General features: G+C 40.2%; 1 protein-coding gene across 4 annotated transcripts; it reads left to right on the top strand.

Annotated features, from left to right (window-relative positions):
* Positions 1-470: 470 nt before the first annotated feature.
* Positions 471-16662, top strand: hipk1b (homeodomain interacting protein kinase 1b). 4 transcript variants are annotated; one of them, XM_044023657.1, is made up of 18 exons: positions 471-857; positions 2927-3660; positions 3979-4170; positions 4291-4472; positions 4632-4755; positions 5967-6086; positions 6299-6385; positions 6529-6713; positions 6802-6952; positions 7045-7231; positions 7884-8002; positions 10077-10211; positions 11230-11387; positions 11532-11603; positions 11932-12102; positions 13807-14021; positions 14105-14214; positions 15470-16662. In XM_044023657.1, the coding sequence occupies exons 2-18, from the start codon at positions 2929-2931 to the stop codon at positions 15932-15934; spliced, it is 3405 nt and encodes a 1134-aa protein (XP_043879592.1). In that variant the 5' UTR covers positions 471-857; positions 2927-2928; the 3' UTR covers positions 15935-16662. The 4 variants fall into 4 exon arrangements, with proteins under 4 accessions (XP_043879592.1, XP_043879591.1, XP_043879594.1 ...); XM_044023656.1 differs by having other exon boundaries at positions 11227-11387; XM_044023659.1 differs by lacking the exon at positions 10077-10211.
* Positions 16663-19477: the final 2815 nt, after the last annotated feature.

Here is a 19477-nt window from a genome sequence, read left to right as displayed (position 1 = left end):
ACAAGAACCTTTATAATTAAATCATTATAAACCATGAGGTCATGGAATGACTGGTCTAGAGATACGCAGATTCTCCCTTATAGCCACTAACTGTGACTGTATCGCATATGTTATATAGAAATACATGTAAATGACGGAAAAAAACACATGGTTTGATGTCAAATCTACTAGAACTGTGGAATATGTCTGGCCCTCCACGGAAAATTACTGATTCCTCCCACTACACGTTTTCTTTTACCGTAAAAAATGCTGTTTCCCGTTTTCCCCTTGACGCCTAAAAACCATCGAACACATGACTCGACCACTCTTTAGACCGCGGTGGCGTCGTATGACAGACGTACATTCATATTTGTATTCGCTTCAATAATACTTTTAATCTCTTTATATCCTGTTAAAACAACACTAACGTCAGTGTGTCTACGCCATCAAGCTGATGGTAATTACGGTAGTGAGCGGAAATGCCGTAAGGCTCGCAGCTGATATAAGGACGTGGTTTGTTCCGGTGAAAAGTGGCTTTCGCTGCTCCAAGAGAGGCGGTTTTATAATATAATTTATTTTATTTTTTAATCAATAACTGTGCGAGTTTTTAAGGATTTTGACATTTAATGTTGTAAGACAATGAGACCCTGGTGTTTTTCCTCTGAGTTCGGGGCTCTGTGACGTCTTGTCCTGATGGCTAGCATTTCATCGACTGAAGAAACAATGCAGGCCTAGCGAGCGGCTAACTGTAGCAGCTAACTAGCAGCTAACTGTAGCTAGCGGAAGCTAATCGAAGAAGGCTAGTCCAGCAGCAGACTGGAGTGGGATTTAAACCTTGGACGAAGCAGTTTTTCGACGCTGTTATTCCATCCAGTCCGGTATGTTGCATCTTTTTTAGCATCTTGTGTTTAATTGCATACGCGCTGTGTCATTCAAACACATTAAGTCTGAGTTTTTATCAGCCGTCCAAGAGATTATTAACAGAAAGTTCAACCGTTGACTTGCTAGCATCAGCGAGCTAAGAAGTGTTGCCTTGTTGATTTGGCTCTTATAAGATTGCCCGTCTCAGTGTGGTAAGCTTCAGATTTCCGTGGCGAATAAAGTGGCAGGTTAATCACGCTTTTAGCAGGGATGTTAATTTATTTTTTCTTATTGAACAACAACAATCACGGCTGAACTTCCACCAATGTCAACCAGTCTCAAGTCAGCATTCACAACACAACGTTAGCTTCATTTATTACTTTCATTTATTAGATCTTGTTATAAATGAAATATAACAAGTGATACTTTACTGGTCCTTCAAGTGGTATTTTTTGTTGTGGACCAGAAGTGTAATAGTAAAAACAAGTGAAATACTTAGTAATAAAAACAGACAGAAAACATAACTATTGAATAACATTTATGCCATAATATTGTTTGAGTTATATGAATATAAAATATTTAAGTGAATTTAGGTAAGACTAAACTTAAGATAGTGACTTGCTGTACAGTTTTGCGTAATTTATCCCCTCGGAAATTCCAGTATCCATTAGCTCCCGCAGATAAACACACAAACAAATAAAACCTAACACTAACAGTGCAAAAACAGGTTTATTTATTGTAGGACCACTCAACCTCTTTCAAAATGTTTACCATTCAAAGCAGTGTGACACCTGTAACCTGAGCAGTGCTCAAGTGTCTTTGCTCAGTTGAGATGTGGAATTTTGCCCCTGGCAGTTGAAACCAGATGCTTCTGCTCATTTCCAGAGGAAAATGGGACATTTCAGCTCTAGTGATCTGGGAGAAGTTGAAAATGACATGAACCTTTAGTTTTATTAAGTGTATCACGTCCAGAGATACAGGCCCTTTTTTCTGCAAAATTAATACATTTTCCTATTTACTGTTCACAAAGAAAATCTGTGATTCAGTAATTCAGTAATTTTTGTCACATACCTTCCAACATGGAGGAACAGCACTATATTTTTGACTGGATGTGGTTTTCTGTCATGTTATTGTAGCATCTCAGACAGGCTGGACACATTTTGGTGCATGACACGAATAAAACTACACACTCATTGACTATAAAATATCAACATAGTGCATGATGGTGGTTGGTAGTCCCAGCTTTGTATGGTGTCCATTTGCACGACTTATAATTAAACAGTTGTTTTAGTGCATATGCAGCCCCTTTCCAAACCTCCCCACTCAAATAGAGCTGTGTAAGTGGTAGACCAAAACACACATATTTAGTCAGCGACCGTATTTCACCGACGTACCAACACACACATTTTTAAGAAAAGGTCAAATAGAGCTGATAACTGACCATTCTGACACGTCCTAATTAAAAATATTTGTTCAGTACGTCCTCCATGACCGGAGCACAGACTCGGTCTGATACAGTCACATACAGCCGCAGTTTATGCAGCTCGCTGCTCCCAGCTTTTTAACTGATTTACGGTTCGGTTTGGCTTGATCCTTTTGTCAGAGGTCTCCGGATCCGAGTCATTTAATTTTTAAACAGTCGTGCATTTAGTAAAAGTAAAACAACAAACAACAAGTTATGTTTTTGAAAGTCAGACATTTTGGAACTCAAATATGAACTTGGTGTCCATAAAGGCTTGTTAGAGTAAGTCTTTCAAATGTAAATAACAAGTTCTTTCCCCAAAAAGTTTGCAAATGATCTACAAAACTCTAGTCATACTTTGCATGTCACAACTGGCCAGATTTGGCTGGAGTCCAGAGAAAACTACTGATTGTGTCTTTGTTAATGTACAAACCAAGCTTGATCTAATTTCTATGATTTGGTCACTACAATCAGTGTGACAAATATCACTACACTAATAGTACCTGCAGTGGCTCCAGGAGTTCTTATGATTCATGATTTTAATAAATGATAGGGTTTATTTGGTAATTCAAGAGGTTTGGGTACCTTTTGTTATGTCTAAATTTTCTTTAAATCTCTTTTCAGCTATGAGCTCTCAGCTGCAGGTCTTCTCACCCCCTTCCATCTCCTCCAGTGCCTTTTGCCGTGTTAAGAAGCTGAAAGTCGAGAGCAATGTTTGGGACGTGTCCACCTCTGAAGCTTACAGCTCCATAGCAGGCCAATCGGCGTACGCTTTCACGCCTGCAATGGCTGTGCCACCCTTTGCACCTTCTCTGGTCTTCCCTCCTACAGCTCCTGGCTCCAGGGGTCAAGTGGTGGTGCGGGCAGCTGATAGCACTGGCAGTCTTCCACGAGGTTCCAGTCGACGTGTCACTGAGCATGCAACGTCCTCCTCTTACACTCATGCTGAGACATCATCTGAAACCAGGGCGCACAGGCATGGGCAGAAGAGAAAAATTGAGGAGACGAATGAAGGCAGTGGGAGTGGATGTGGCAGTGTGCAAATATTAGAGGAGCTTTCGGCTCCTGCAGCAACATACTCCAATCGTACAGGTGGAGGTGGTGGAGGGGGCACAGGCCAATCTATACCGCACTCGGCTCCAACCACCAAGAGCAGCAGCTCCAATGGCGAAGGAGATTATCAGCTAGTGCAGCATGAGATCCTCTGCTCAGTGTCCTGTAGCTATGAAGTGCTGGAGTTCCTGGGAAGAGGCACATTTGGACAAGTAGCTAAATGTTGGAAGAGGGGCACAAATGAGATTGTTGCCATCAAGATCCTAAAGAACCATCCTTCCTATGCTCGTCAGGGCCAAATTGAGGTAAATGAGATTAATATAGTTATTATTTTTCAGCTGCCTCAATAACTCAATAACTAGCCTGCCTCAATTACCCAGTTAACTGTCAATTTTCAAAAATAATTTAGAATCGAGCACTGTGATTTAAGTTTTCTTTGATTTCTTTGCCCCATTAAATTGCCTTTTTTGGTTTGTTGACAAAACAAGACATATAAAGAGGCAGCTTTAGTCATTGTAGAGAAAACTGGCCAAATGAAACTTGCAACATATTACTGTATTGTATTATTATTCACTGAATTGTTCTTGCCATTCATGATGTGAATGTATGTGCCTCTTTCATAGGTGGGCATCCTGAACCGGCTGAGTGCAGAGAACGCAGATGAATATAATTTTGTGCGTTCATATGAATGCTTCCAACACAAGGGCCACACCTGCTTGGTGTTTGAAATGCTGGAGCAGAACCTTTATGATTTTCTGAAGCACAGCAAGTTTAGTCCACTCCCACTACGGCACATTAGACCCATCCTACAGCAGGTTAGCAAATGTTTGACATACACACTCAATATTACTAGTTTTTTTCAGCCATCTTGAAAGTACCCATTTTTCATTCTTGGTGTTTCATCTTGGGTAATATTTGTATGTTTGAATATTTAGGTGGCTACAGCACTGATGAAGTTGAAGAGCCTGGGCCTAATTCATGCAGACCTAAAACCTGAAAACATCATGCTGGTTGACCCACTTCGACAGCCGTACAGGGTGAAGGTTATTGACTTTGGCTCAGCAAGTCATGTTTCCAAGGCCGTCTGCTCAACCTACTTACAGTCTCGCTACTACAGGTTGGTGGCAAGCCATTGGGCTGTGCTTTTGTTTATCATAATACACTTCCTTGCAGTCATGAAGCATGGATGCTACCAAATAAGCCACTTTTATGCAACCCAGCTGTTTTTCTTTGGCACTAGTCTTTAATTTCTTTAATTTTCTTTTTTACGGTCTAGGGCTCCAGAGATCATCTTGGGTTTGCCTTTCTGTGAGGCCATTGACATGTGGTCTTTAGGCTGTGTGATAGCTGAACTGTTTCTAGGTTGGCCTCTCTACCCTGGAGCCTCTGAGTATGACCAGGTCAGTACCAGTGATTGCATTTCCCAGGCTTTATTTTGATGAAGTTGCATGTTGCTGTTGAATATCCCTCACCTTCCAAGTGTGTTTGTTCGTCCATTGTGGGCTATTGTAAAAATCATGATGTTCCCAAAACAACCATTTTTTTTAGTTGCCAAATTTCTGCACCTCAACAACCTGCCTCAGATTTAGAGACATGGTCTGGGCTGGTGGAATCCTGTTTGGTTCACTGCCTCCTCCAGCAGGACCTCAAATTGTCCCACCAAAATTCACAAATCCGTAGTTTTCCTCGGCAAGCTTTACAATCTGTACATGAAGAATCATCTTCTGTCCTTAGACTGAGTCTGAGTAAAACCACCTCAAATATCTGCAGACAAGTGCTTTGGATTCTCATGTCATTTAGCACTCATATTGTGTAAAGGCCACCAGGCTGCAAACGCTTAGAACTTAAAGGTGACATCGAATGCATGTATCGCACATATGTTAGTTATGGAGGTCTACTTAAATATATTAACTTGTTTTCATGGTTAAAAACCTCATAGTCGCTGCAAATGAGCCGACCAAAATATCTCCTCACTGACGCACTCATCAGCCGTGCTGTTTCAAACCAAAATCGCACCCCCAGAACGTGGACTGTGTTGTGATTGGCCAGCCAACGAGAGCTTTCCCACTGTCCTGGTATTGGCCAGGTACCTGGAAGTGACGTAATTAGTAGGCCAGTTCTCAGATACACAGCTCCCCCTCTGGCACGGTGGATGCTCTGCATCTCAGCAGCTACAACGAGAGTAGTTCTTCTTCTGCGGTTGAATGTACGCAACCGGATGTGCCCGGACTAGTGCCCGCAACAGGAGGCGCTACGGTGGTGAGAGGAGTGGTGAGGTATACTGATGACAACATCAACATACGGAAGTGCCGAGCCGCTTCGCAGAGCCCAGGAAAACAATACAACCCTATTTTCTCAGCAGTAGCTGAACTGTTGTTGTTCTGAAACTTTACGGTTTCATAAACGAGGTAATGAGGCAGATACACACACAAACGCAGCATTAATTGGAGCTTCCGGTCTATGTCGCTTTTAAGTAGCAAGTCATGAGTAAATAAGTACTTGTTTTGTTTTCAATCAAAGAGGTTTAAGTGCTTCAGTATTTAAGCCCAACTACAAACCTTAAGGGACTTGCAGTAATGGTTTCCTTGTGTTCTCTCCGTATCGCCTACAGATTCGTTACATTTCCCAGACTCAAGGCCTCCCAGCAGAGTACTTATTGAGTGCCGGCACAAAGACCAGCCGTTTCTTCAACCGTGGCCCTGACTCTAGCTACCCACTCTGGAGGCTGAAGGTGAATAAATCCACTATTAAATACAGGCTTAGTTTCTGCTTATAAAACATTTTTATAGGTATCAAAAAACAGGTAAATATTTTCAAGAAGTAAAGTATTGGTGCCATTTCTCATTTTCTTATTTGAGATGAACATGCATAATTTGAGCAGGTTCTTGAACAAATTCTTTTTGGCCTTCAAATGTGATTTTTTTTTTTTTTTCTTTTCCCCAGACCCCATCAGAGCATGAAATGGAGATGGGCATAAAGTCCAAGGAGGCCAGGAAGTACATCTTCAACTGTCTGGATGACATGATGCAGGTAGATCATCACATTTACTACTATCACTGCATTGTATGTGCGTTTTGCCCACTTTTTTTCTTTCTTTTTTCTATATTTGTATGTTTTTATTTTATTTACATGTTGTTAGTTTGATTATGTTGACATAAATATGTAAATTCTAGGTCAATTTGTCATCTCATTTGGAGGGGACGGACATGTTGGCTGAAAAAGCTGATCGACGAGAGTTTATAGACCTCTTGAAGCGGATGCTCCGTCTGGATGCAGACAAAAGGATCACACCCACAAAAACCCTGGGTCACCCCTTTGTGACGATGAGCCACCTCATGGATTATCCCCACAGCTCTCAGTAAGTGTTTTACTCCGATGTCCTCACTGTGTTAATTGAGGTGTGTTTATTGGAATGAAATCACTCACTGTTCATCAATTCTCTCCAGTGTGAAATCATGCTTCCAGAACATGGAGATTTGCAAGCGCCGCAGCTCCTATGACACTGGCAAGTCCTTGTACTCCACCAGTGCTGTCCCCAGTGCTTCAGCAGGGAACCTCACTGTTACCTTCAGTAGCCAACTCAACCAGCACAACCAGGCATGGCCCACTTAACAGTCAACTTTAGCATATGTTAAGGAACCTGTGACTCAAGTCTCCGCTTGTATTGATTCATGGTATTTTTCATCAAGGTGCCTTCTGCGGGAGGAGCGGTGCCTCTGTTGAACTACCAGCCAGCGCTGTATCAGCAAGCGACCATCAACATTCCGGGGCTGGCTCAGCAGAGTGTGCCGATTCCAACTCGTCCTACTGGGCTGTGTAGCCAGGCAGAACCCTTCCAGCAGACTCTCATTGTCTGCCCACCCTCCACTATTCAAGGTGAAGGCAAGGCTAAACTACACAAAGAACTTCATTGTGGTCAAGATTAAAGGAAAGAAATAAAAAAATAATAATTTGAATATGACATGTCACAGGACATGTCAACTGTAGAGAGTATTCATTTCTGGACTGAAACTTTTGTTTTATAGCTAAATGCCAAACCAACAGTTTTTGAATTTGTTTTATCCTTTAAATGCTGACAGTCCGAAGGCTATTTGTCTTTTATAACAGGAATAACAATACTCACACACATCACCTATTACCAGAAATGCATAAAGGCACTGACTGTTGGAGGACAAAAAGATACTTATTTATTTATTTTGGTCATGACATTTAGATCACTCATCACACAACAGTGCAGTTCACACAATATACATAACCGAAAGGGAAAGCGGGAGAAGCAAAGCTTATCTAGTCCCGCCCCCATTGTCATCATACATTTCATTTCATCTTTTTTTTTTCTTTTTTTTCCAATGACATTTTGACAAAGAAAACATGTTTCAGCATCCGGTAGCACTCAGAGATATAGTCTAGCTCTAGACAGTCAACTCAGACTCCATGTGTGTCTGTACATGTGTCCATGATATTCCGTCGTGCGTGACATTCTCGACTTGTTGCCTGAAGTTGTTTTTGTGCGTTTGTCCTTTTCCAGGGCTACAGCCATCCAATAAGAGTTCCAGTTTTCCTGTGAGGATGGAGAACTCTGTACCTATTGTACCTCAGAACCAATCTGCCCAGTCGTTGCAGATCCAGCCAAGTATGCTCACACAGGTAAGAGTTTGGGCAGTGTTTGTATACTTGTATAGTGTTTGTGTATTTTTTAAGTGTGTTTGTGAGTGTACTGTTGTGAGAGGAGGTAATACTTACTGGTTTGTGTAAATGTACCATCAAACAAGAGATACAATTCTTGTTTGTTTGTCTTGTAATTTTCATTTTGGGTAACCTCTGGCATTACAACAGAAATAATTAACTTGCATTGGCTAATTTTCAAACTTTTTCAGGATTTACCACAGAATGTTCTACATGTTTCCAGTAGAGCTGTGACCTGAGAGTTACAGGAACCGTACGCAGTTCATACTGTGTACACTGCTGGAATGACTCATGCTCCTACCTGAGGTTGACAGGAATTGCAATGACATGTTCTGTACATATACCTCTATTCACACTGATGGGAACATGGTTCATAGCCGCATTTTCCATCTGAATGGCTCAGCATGTGTCAGCTTAGACCTCTGTCTTTTCTCAATGAATTGGTATACAGTATCTCTAAAATACAAAATAATTAAATGATACTGACATTTAAATGTCAAAGAACCAACTTCTTTAAAAGAATGTAAAGAATGGGGAAAGGCAAATTACCATTCTTGTGAAATTATTTTGGCTAGTTTGTCAGTATTTTCTCACAATATCAAGATACACAACATGCATATTACAAAAACTGCTTTACCTGCGATAAATGTAGATTATTCCTTGTACTAGATTTGTTTGACCTTTGTTTATTTTCTTCCAATTTGGCTTAAATTCACCCATCATATGTCAAGAGAGAACTGAGTGGACAATGATAGACCTTGCAGTTGAATTCAGATTTATTTTACATGTTAATTTAGAGTAGAAGAAAATTAAACCATGATGTGGGAATGAAACATAATTAATATTAATTTCAGTGTCTGAACTGTTGGCACTGAACTCAAAGCTGAAAACAAACAACTGTATACTTGAGTATTTGATTATTAATTGTAAGTCATCACAATATTCAACATTTTTTTTGCATATTGCATGTTTACCCAATATTGTGCAGCTGTGCTCATGGCCAGATGTATTTATTGTCTGTGCATCAGTTATCTAATCTCCAGGTTTCTGTAAATATGTGGGATCATCCACGAGTGAACATGTGAACATGTTGGCAGTGGTGCCATCGTGGTGGATATTCTGAGTTCATCCTGTTGTGGTTTTCATGTCCCCTCTCCTCTTTACTGCCATCACAGCTGGCCAAAGTGTGGTTGGAAAGACGGGTGGACTATGATCTTCAAATAACTGGTTTTATTTTCAGACAAGATTTTTGTTATTTCACTGTGTTGACACACACATCAGTGTTTTGCAGTAACAGGGGTGGCTTTAGTGACATGGTCAAAGTTGTTTTTGCTGATGATGCACCCTGCTTTGGATTTGCTTACAAACCGGAGTTGACTGCCAGGCCTCTCTTATTCCCAGTTTTCCTGTCTGGGATGGAATCCAGATGTTTAGGGCAGGAGACTCATCTGGCACAATAGGTTGTTTGCTAAAAATAGGAATAATTGCTTGACTCTACATGATTCCCTATTCATTCCATTAAGGACCTTTGTATGTTCCCTTGCCCACACACAAACATAACAACATTAGTTATTATTACTCTTACTGTTATTCACATGAGGTTGAACTCTCATTGACCGTCAGTGATGTCTCCTCCACTGCCTCACTCACTTGGTCGTGTCCCTGTCTTCACAACAAAACACAGCGTGGATGTATAATTTTTCTTATGTGCTCATAGTGCCCTCTGCTGGACCATGAGCTGAATACTTCAGACTGTCTGATGCACATTTAGGCTGTATATATTGAAATCTTTGAATTTGAATTTTCGTCATCAAGTTCTAATATATATCCAAATTTTGGATTAAATGTGACGGCTCTAGATCCAGCAGAGGTCAGATGGCTAGTGGTATCTCTTGTGATGAAGTGTGCATCTCTTGTGCAGCTGGTTTTATCTGCTCCATCCCTTTTGTTGTGATGAAAATGATACAGCCTTGAAGGACGTACGTTTTCTATCCTTACCCTAACATTGCCCTCACCTATCCTCCGCTCCCTCCAGGGTTCCTGCACACCCCTGATGGTGGCCACCCTTCACCCACCCTCAGCAGGCATAGCCCCACAGTATTCTCTGCCCCTGGGGCTGGGCACCGGGGTGGGTCGGCCCACCCTACTGGAGCACACAGCCACAGTGCTGGTAAAGCAATGATGACATCCCTGAAGAGACATGCACATGCACATGCACACTCGCTATACCACTAACAATGCCATCTCTCTCTGGCCCCACTTTCCATTTTCTTTCTCATGCATTTGCAAATGTTCCTTTCCGTCTGTGCTACACACTGTATGGGGATATGTATCTTATTATTACCTTGTCACTCCACATAATGTGGACATGCCATGGTTGTCAGAATAATGGCTGATCAATAATAATTTTAAACAAAAATCACCATTGTGTGTTTTGGTGTTTATGATTTAAATTCTCTCTTGTAATATTATATTAATAGAGAAAAATATTTCAGGGTGTCCACACCTGACAAAACAGTCTTTTCACACCATTCACACTCAGTCGTTCCCTCCCTCAGTCTTCTCTCATAGGTGTGCTGAGGGCATTGAGCGCATGTGCTGCTGAGTTGGTCTGCGCTTTGCTTGCAGCTTCTCTTGTTACATCCATCCTTGATTTTCAGCACAGGAGGTTGCAGCTACAGAGTTGACTAAAATCCATACTCCACAGCCTGTTCTGACACACCTTTTGTTTCAGCCCCAGAACACGTGGCATGTTTTTTTTCCCCCTCAAGACAGCTTATCAACAGACTTTTTGGAATCAGTGAAGTGAACTAATCTCTCTCAAATGTTTCTTCTTTAACAGGCACCATGGTTCTTTGTGAACTTTTCTTTACAATCTGACCTGTTCTTAAATGTTAAATTTGTCTGTGCTTTGCATGTTATCCTCTTGTAAATATGTTGTAGGGCTATGCTATAATAAAGGAATGGCTTGGAAAAGTTGCTCGCTTACTTTAGCTTTATGCTTTTGCTCGTAGTAGAGATTTGCCCCATTGTTGTGCCTTCTCTGTTTTCAGTCTTTGAATTTGTTTCTCAGCATGGCTCAGTTTGCCTGGCCCATTCCAGTAACTAAATCATTTGTGGATTTCTTAAATGCTGATCCTTGATATTAGTCTCTGAATTGTAAGTGTCTTTTTTTCTTTTCTCAGCAGGCTTGGCCCACTGGCACCCAGCAGATCCTCATACCATCATCATGGCAGCAGGTCCCGGGTGTGGCCATCCACAGCTCTGCCCACCAGTCCACTGTTCCCGAGTCTCCCCTCGAAACACATCACTCGGATGCTGCCACACAGCAGGGACACAGCTGGAGGTCAGTCAGCCAATCTTTGCACAGTGTGGCTATTGATTATCATAAAACCCTTTCAGAATAAGGAGCTTTCTTTTTCACGTATCATATCATAATCTTTACCATTGGTGTCCATCATTAACCTGTTCCAACCTTAAACCATTACAGGACCACGAACCAAGCTAGGACTCAGCAGGAGAGGAAGAAGGTGAAAGCCAGACGTGGAGAGAACAGGAACAGGTAGATAAACTATTTTTCCAGCATTTTTTTTTATGAATGTTGAGCAAATTTCTTTGGCCATAAATCAAGAAATGTTGAGCCTATTACAACAAAATACAGTGGATATAATTAAGTCTTCACTGCATTTAAGAGTCTGGACAGACATGAAGTTAAACTGTGTCTTGACAGGGAGCACTGACTTACAACTTTATTGCAGTTTGTCTACTTCTGATTCTTCTTGGAAAATTACTCCATCTTGTGTTTTTCCTGAAAGATCTGCACCAAACCTTTTCTCCTTGTCATTTTCAATATTCACTTTTTATGTGTTTTGATGTTTGTTTGTTTTTAGGGGTGTGCCCACTGCATCATTACTTGGCAGTGGTGGTTGTGACCCGACTAGTTCCAGCGCCACGTTGTCCCAGCCAATCATCATCTCTGACACACCAAGCCCGGCAGTCAGCATCATCACGATTCACAGTGACACTGACACAGAAGACGAGCGCAAGTTCCATCCTGCCAGGTATGAAAAGATGCTCCTCTCAAATAAACACGTTTGTTTTTTTTCTGAGTTTCGGCCTCTCAAAACTGAGATTGTTGTGGCTCCTGTTATCTTCCATCATAGCTGTTACAATAGGTGTCAGTATTTGATTATTTGGTTGAATGTAAAAAAGGTGGTTAGTAATGCAACTGTTGATGTTTAAAAAGAAGCAAAACTGAACGTGGATTAAACCAATTATTTCGGCTCCAACTTTTACCTCAAGGTGGCAGCATTTAGTTTGTGGAATCCATGTGTATCTGCAGGGATTAGATTTTCTTGCTTGTATACCGGGAGCTTATGAATGCATCATGTTAGCTCACACCTTGTGCACTCAACTTTGTTGTTGTTTGTTTGCCTGAAGTGGGCAGTTTCTCTCTGACCAGGAGGGCTGACACAATTCATGTATTGCTAAATTCATTGTCAACTATTTTGATAATCAACCGGTTTGTGTGTTGAGTGTTGGTTTTTTTTCTGATTTGTGTCTATGCTCCACATAAAGAAATCATTAAAACAGAATCATTTTGGTTTGTGGACGACACAAGCCATTTGAGAAACACCATCATTTCCAGGATTGAAAAACACAGATCAACATTTTCTCAATTAATAGAGAAATTAAATGACAGATTAATTGATTTATGAAAATAAATGTTAGTCGCATCCTAAAACAAAAATAGGTCTGATTCAGGTAGACGGCATTTGTGCTTGAACTGCCCATCTCCACTACAGGGATAATCCTGTACCTTTGCACTAACCAACACTAAGATGACTGATGGATTCCTAACAAACAGTTAAATATGAGCATTGTTAATTGCTCATGACATTTCTCATGCACTCTATTTCCCACTAGTCAAAAAATAACAGGCTTAAGGTCACGATCGGCACAAGCTCAGGTCAGGTGGTTGTGTGTTTCTCATCACTACCACCTGGGTTTTCATCACCATCCATTTTGTATTTATTTCTCCTTCGCACACACTTTCTCCTATGTTCTGTGCCGCACTCACTCAGCACCGCTGCTTGTAAACTCTCAACTCTCTTCCTCTTCCCCATCTCCACATGATGTAAAGGAGAAGGCAGCAACAAGAGGAAAATGGGATTGTTTATTTGCGATGCTGCTCATGAAATAAAATGCAGAAGAATCGTTTTCATTTAGAAATTAGGTCACATGTTGAGAAGATGATATTTTTTAACCTTTTACCTTCAGTTTTGCTCATGTTTTCTACTTCCTTCGACTTGTTTTGTCTCTGGTGTGTATGTGGTGCCACAATCTATACATCCGTGATACAGTGGTTAAAGAAAATGCCCAGGGTTGGGCGAGATCTCGATATTTTAATGTATATCTAAATGAGATATAACATGGGACATTATTGCTTGTATCGATATAGTTAATTTGGCGTCATTTGGCTTACTGTTATCATTTCTTGTCCTTACGCTAGTGTAGTCATATTTCCATCATCTGTTTTTGTTGTTTTCTTTTTGAAATAACAGTTTGCAGTTGCAGTAAATACATCAGTGGAAAAGTGTTATTGTTAAAATTGTAACAGTATTGTATTTTTGAATTAATTACTGTATGGTTTTGTATTTGTATTTTTTTGTAGGAATTATGTTTACTGCCCTTTGTACTGGGTTCAATTAGGTTCACGTCTCTGGTGTATAGCCACTAATTACACCGTTCCTGTCTTCACACAGCGTCAGTCTGAGCCAGCGCACTAACGTAATCAGCTGCGTGACGGTGCACGACTCCGACTCGTCGACTGCCAGCCCTCTGACCCCTCTGCCCCGCACGCTCAACCCAGCCAGCAGTGTGTCATCACGCCACGTCAAGTCTCTGGCTGTGGTGGCACCTTCAGTGAAAACACAGGCTTCTGAGAAAGGAGGGGCTTCACGTGGACGTTTGGAGACTGGTGAGAGTCGCTCATCGCGCCGTCAACACATTTTATTTGGTTAAAAGCAGTGTCATAAATTTACTTAAACTTTTATTCCCCAGTAAACTACATAAAACCTAAACGATCCAACCGGCAGCCGTGCAGTTCTGGGGAGAGTGTGGAGCAGCATGGACTAGTGCCAAGTCAGTCACACCCATTGAACCTGAGCCAGGTGAGGTGTTGTATGAATTACTAGATTGTGTGTGAATTTCCAATGAAATGTTTTGAATACAGTCACGTAAGATCTTTTTCTGTATTACTGACAGTATAATTTAAAGACAGGGTTCAAGCAAACACCAGTGAGTTTATCAGCTGTGAAACAAACGTGAGAACCAAAAACAAAGCATTGTTCAAACACAGGCAGATTCAAGGAGCAGCTACTGAGAATCTGCACAAAGATAATTTGTTCTGGCATTGTGGGAAAATGTTGCTTTGTCCAACGCCCACGACTCTTTTTTTTTTTAAATGTTTCTCTCTGAAAGTTAGCTTTTTTGACGAGCAGTCTGGAGAATGAAAGGTTCACTCTTTATAAGAGGTAAACTGATTTATCGTAATCAACTTAATCCTGCCACTGCTGATGTTAAATCAGTGTAGCCGATGTAAGATGTCTATTTATTTATTCGTCAATGTTTGGCCAGTTTTTTTCCCTCCCATCTGATTTAAAAAATATAGCAGTTTAAAAACAACAAATGTATACTTGTCTGTCTCTCCTTTCTGCATTGTGTCAGCACTGCAGTACAGTGTTCTGTGTTTAAAAACTGTTATACATTTGTTATATTACATTATGTTAACTGTTGTGTATAACTTTTAATACACAACATTATAAAACACATTCAAACTATTGTGAAATAAGTTTACTTATGTTGACTGAGTCTACCTGTTCCACTCAACTCTGTGTGTTTCTCAGTGTGTCGGTGTTTAGATCTTGTTTCTCTTTTCACCAGTAAAGCGAGAGATGACTACAAATAGGTTTGGGGTACAACTAAAAGGTCATAGGTTCACAGTTTTGAGATTCCAGATTATGGAGTTTGCATGTTCTCCCCGTGTGTGCGTGGGTTCTCTCCGGGTTCTCCGGCTTCCTCCCACAGTCCAAAAACATGCAATGTGGGGATTGGGTAAATTGACCATAGAAGTGAGTGTGAGAGTGAATGGTTGTTTGTCTCTATCTGTGTGTGGCCCTGCAATGGACTGGTGAACTGTCCAGGGTGTACCCTGCCTATCGCCCGATGTAGCTGAGATTGGCACAGCGACCCTCTGGTGGAGGATAAAGTGGTAGATGATGACTGACTGACCAAACACTGCAGCTTTACTATACAGTAATGTGTAAACGAAAATGAAAGGAGGATTTTCATGTTAACGAGTTGAGACAGGTTTCAAAATTCACTCCTCGCTGATTGTTGTCTGCCTGCCTTGTCGTTGCTGTTTAGGTTCAACCGGTGGTTTCTTCATCTCAGGAGCGTTCGGGTTTGTCCCACACTGACTCATCTTTGCGTCGGCAGCAGACTTTCCCTCCGGCCGTCTCGGCCTCTCACTACAACTTCCCAGAAGTGTCTGCGCTGACAGGGGCCACGGCCTCCGGCTCCGGCCTGTACACGTACCCGGCCTCCACTGCCCTGTCCTCAGCGTCTCAGGCCATGGAGCATCTGCTGGGCCGTGGCCACAGCAGCCACGGACACTCGCCCTCCACCTATGCAGCAACGTACACCTCGTCCTCCAGGAGAGACTCGGCCAGCCGCAGGGATTCCGTCAGTAGCCTGCTGCACGGCCTCCCCGCGGCCTACCAGCATCAGTTCACCACTGGTTCTCCGTATGTTAGTGTGACGCCACGGGCCGAGGCTTACAGTGCCTACCAGCTGAGTCCCAGGCGCCTCACGCAGTACCCATACCTATAGACAGCCACAAACACTCTGTGAACAAAGAAAAGAAAATACACTTCCCCTCATACTATCACAAAGGGACATTTAATCTGTATTTCTAATAGAATAACTATTACTCACTTTTGCTGCTTTTGTCCACAAGGCAGAATCTCACTTCCAACTGTGGACTGTTTGAGTGTTTAATGTTTTTAATGTCCTTTGGTATTATTTGATATCAGGTCAGTTTGTTTTCCCTTAAAAATCATGTTCTATTTACCCATATTTTAGTCCCCGTCACACCCCGATGTGCAGTAATGTCATTGTGGTTCATGTATTTTACATCCGTTAATCTTGAGGTTTTGCGTGAAGAGAGATTTTTGCTCCTGTCACAAACTGCAATGACACTTAAGGATTTTTATTTTATTTCAACACCTGACTCTCAAGGATCATGAAGTTGAAACGGGGAGAAAAAGAAAAGAGTCACGATCCTTGTTACAAAGTTTTCACACTAATCTAGCGAGGCCCTATGTTTTAGCACATATTACTGACTGTGTCTGTTTACTCACAATTATGTCTTTTACAATGTTTAAATTATGTTGTTTGTCAGCGTGAGCTCGGAAGAGGACTAAGAGAAAGGTGTGGTTAAAAACTGTGATGGATACGTGTTAATTTAAGTGCACATGTGATAATAGTCTCTTAATGTAGTGATATTGTTTAGACAGGAATAACCATGTCCTTTTTTAAAAAAAGAAACAAAAAATGCATCAACTGAGTCTTGAATATATTTATGAAGTAGAGCATAACCTCCTGAGGAATGACGTGAGGAAAAAAAAAAGACATTAACCTTTTCAATCCAGACTTTCCTTCAAATATGAAAAACATATTCTATATTATCTGTGAAGCCTGATTGTTTAGGACCTGCTTATTATTATTAAACATGGATGTGTGCATATATGCATAATGCATATATGTGTGTATATATATGTGTATGTATATATGTATATGTATGTATATATATATATGTATATGTGTATATATATATGTATATGTATATATATGTATATATGTGTATATATATGTATATATATATATACACATATACACATACACATATACACACACAAAAATTGATGATTTGGAAACTCCCCTCACTGCAATACAATGACTAATGTATTTAATGGTACACAAACGGCTGTGTAATGGTCTCTGTGGTCAGTTGTCTGGTGAGCAGATGCTGGAGTTGTGACGTCCTTCAACACCGTTTAATCAAAGGCTACATTGAAGGCAGTTTTTCCACAGAACAACAATGCCGTGTGTGTGATAAGAGCAGGTTAAATATTTGGATGGTGTTTTGTTTTTTTTGTGTTATGAAATCGCTTTTTTTTTTTTTTCTTCCTCCCTGCTGTGTTTGCATCAGCATTGTGTTGTAACGTCTTGACTGTTAAACTGTATTTCATCTTAACGTAGTATAGTTGAGAGACTTGTTTGGTAGTAAGTAATTCAGGGAAAAAAAATGCTTTCGGCTCAAATAATCCACAGTCACTGTTTTTCAATAAAATAACCACAAATTCACTAAAACCCACCGGCTGTTTTATGTTTTTGTGTTTTTTGTACTGTGAATCGTAGCGTTGGTTGCTGTTGTGAGCAAATGAGGTGAGAGGATAATTAAAGAAAACAAAAACAGTCAAGAGCACAGACCACAGCCGAGGCTTAAACACCTGTGTTTGTACCGGCACCACTACATTTTTACACTTTTTTAAACGTTGGACGTCTTTCAATAACAGCAATAACAAATGTCAAAAAAAGGTCACGCTGAAGTATTTAAGAATGTCTGTGCAGGATGCTGGGCTACACGGCTGGTGTAGTGGTTAGTGCTCTTGCCTTTGCAACAAGAACACCTGGGTTTGAGACCCAGTTGGAACAAGTATTTTTCTCTGGAGTTTTTCATGTTCGTCGTAAACTTTCTTTTGTCCATTTTTTCGTCAATTTTTGGACGACATACCAGTTTTTCATGTTCTCCCTGTGTGTGTGTGTGTGTGTGTGTGTGCGTGGCTTTTCTCTGGGTTAATAAATAAATAAATAAATACAGATATGAATAAATATATAAATAAATAAATACATAAATAAATGTATAAATAAATACTGAAATAAATAAATACATGAATAAATGTGTGACTAAATACAGCAATAAATAAATACATTAATAAATAAGTGCTTTGCATTTATTTCTACATTTCTGTTCACTTACATTTATTTATTTAATTTCTGTGTCCATATGTTAATGAGGTAGGAGGTCCTAATCTCAGTCAACAGCTTGATTGGTGTTATTTCGTGTACATGAATGTTGTTGGCTACCAGCCCGCCCGGTACTGTTGCCAACTCCTCAGTAAGGAAAGTCGCTGTTGGCTGTCCTAAAAGTCGCTAAATGACACCTTTTTTTCATTGCCTTGACCACAACTGCACAGTTCACCATCCAACAGTTGTTTCCACAAGTGTAGCACGAAATTTAAAAAACCCTCTTTTGTAGTGTCTTCCTATTGGTCTGTACACAATCCCACAGGTGTGGAAATGATGCTGCCACCTAGAGGACACCACAAGTTTACGATTGTAAACAAACGCACTACATACTAAACTATGACTTTTTTTGTCACATTTTGGACGACATACTTAACTTTCGTATCATTTTGGTCAAAATACTTAACAATTACTTTTTTGTCATGTTTTGGCCGACATACTAAACTATGACTTTTTTGTCAATTTTTGGACATACTAAACTATGACTTTTTGTCAATTTTGGACTACATACTAAACTATGACTTTTTGTCTCATTTTGGACGACATACTAAACTATGACTTTTTTGTCTCATTTTGGAAGACATACTAAACTATGACTGTTTTGTCAAATTTTGGACGACATACTAAACTATGACTTTTTTGTCAATTTTTGGACAACATAATAAACTATGACTTTTTTGTCTCATTTGGGACGACATACTAAACAATGACTTTTTTGTCTCATTTGGGACGACATATGACATGACATATGACTTTTTTGTCACATTTTGGACGACATACTTAACTTTCGTATCATTTTGGTCAAAATACTTAACAATGACTTTTTTTTGTCATGTTTTGGCCGACATACTAAACTATGACTTTTTTGTCAATTTTTGGACAACATACTAAACTATGACTTTTTTGTCAATTTTTGGACGACATACTAAATTATGACTTTTTCGTCACATTTTGGTCAAAATACTAAACTATGACTTTTTTGTCTCATTTTGGACTACATACTAAACAATGACTTTTTTGTCTCATTTGGGACGACATATGACATATGACTTTTTTGTCACATTTTGGACGACATACTTAACTTTCGTATCATTTTGGTCAAAATATTTAATGACTTTTTTTTTTGTCTCATGCGGCGCAGAATAAACTATGACTTTTGTCAATTTTTGGACACATACTAAATATGACTTTTTGTCAATTTTTGGACTGACATACTAAATTATGACTTTTTAGGTCACATTTTGGTCAAAATACTATACTATGACTTTTTGTCACATTTTGGAC

The sequence above is a fragment of the Solea senegalensis genome, linkage group LG4 (genome assembly GCF_019176455.1).
Source record: "Solea senegalensis isolate Sse05_10M linkage group LG4, IFAPA_SoseM_1, whole genome shotgun sequence".
NCBI lineage: Eukaryota > Metazoa > Chordata > Actinopteri > Pleuronectiformes > Soleidae > Solea > Solea senegalensis.
This window is presented reverse-complemented; position numbering and strand designations above follow the sequence as displayed.

Coding starts and splice junctions, on each gene's coding strand:
- hipk1b (XM_044023656.1), top strand. CDS start 2,929: ATGAGCTCTCAGCTGCAGGTCTTCTCACCCCCTTCCATCTCCTCCAGT. Junction 6,386..6,528: donor GTCTGGATGACATGATGCAG/GTAGATCATCAC, acceptor TGTAAATTCTAG/GTCAATTTGTCATCTCATTT. Junction 11,388..11,531: donor CAGCAGGGACACAGCTGGAG/GTCAGTCAGCCA, acceptor AAACCATTACAG/GACCACGAACCAAGCTAGGA.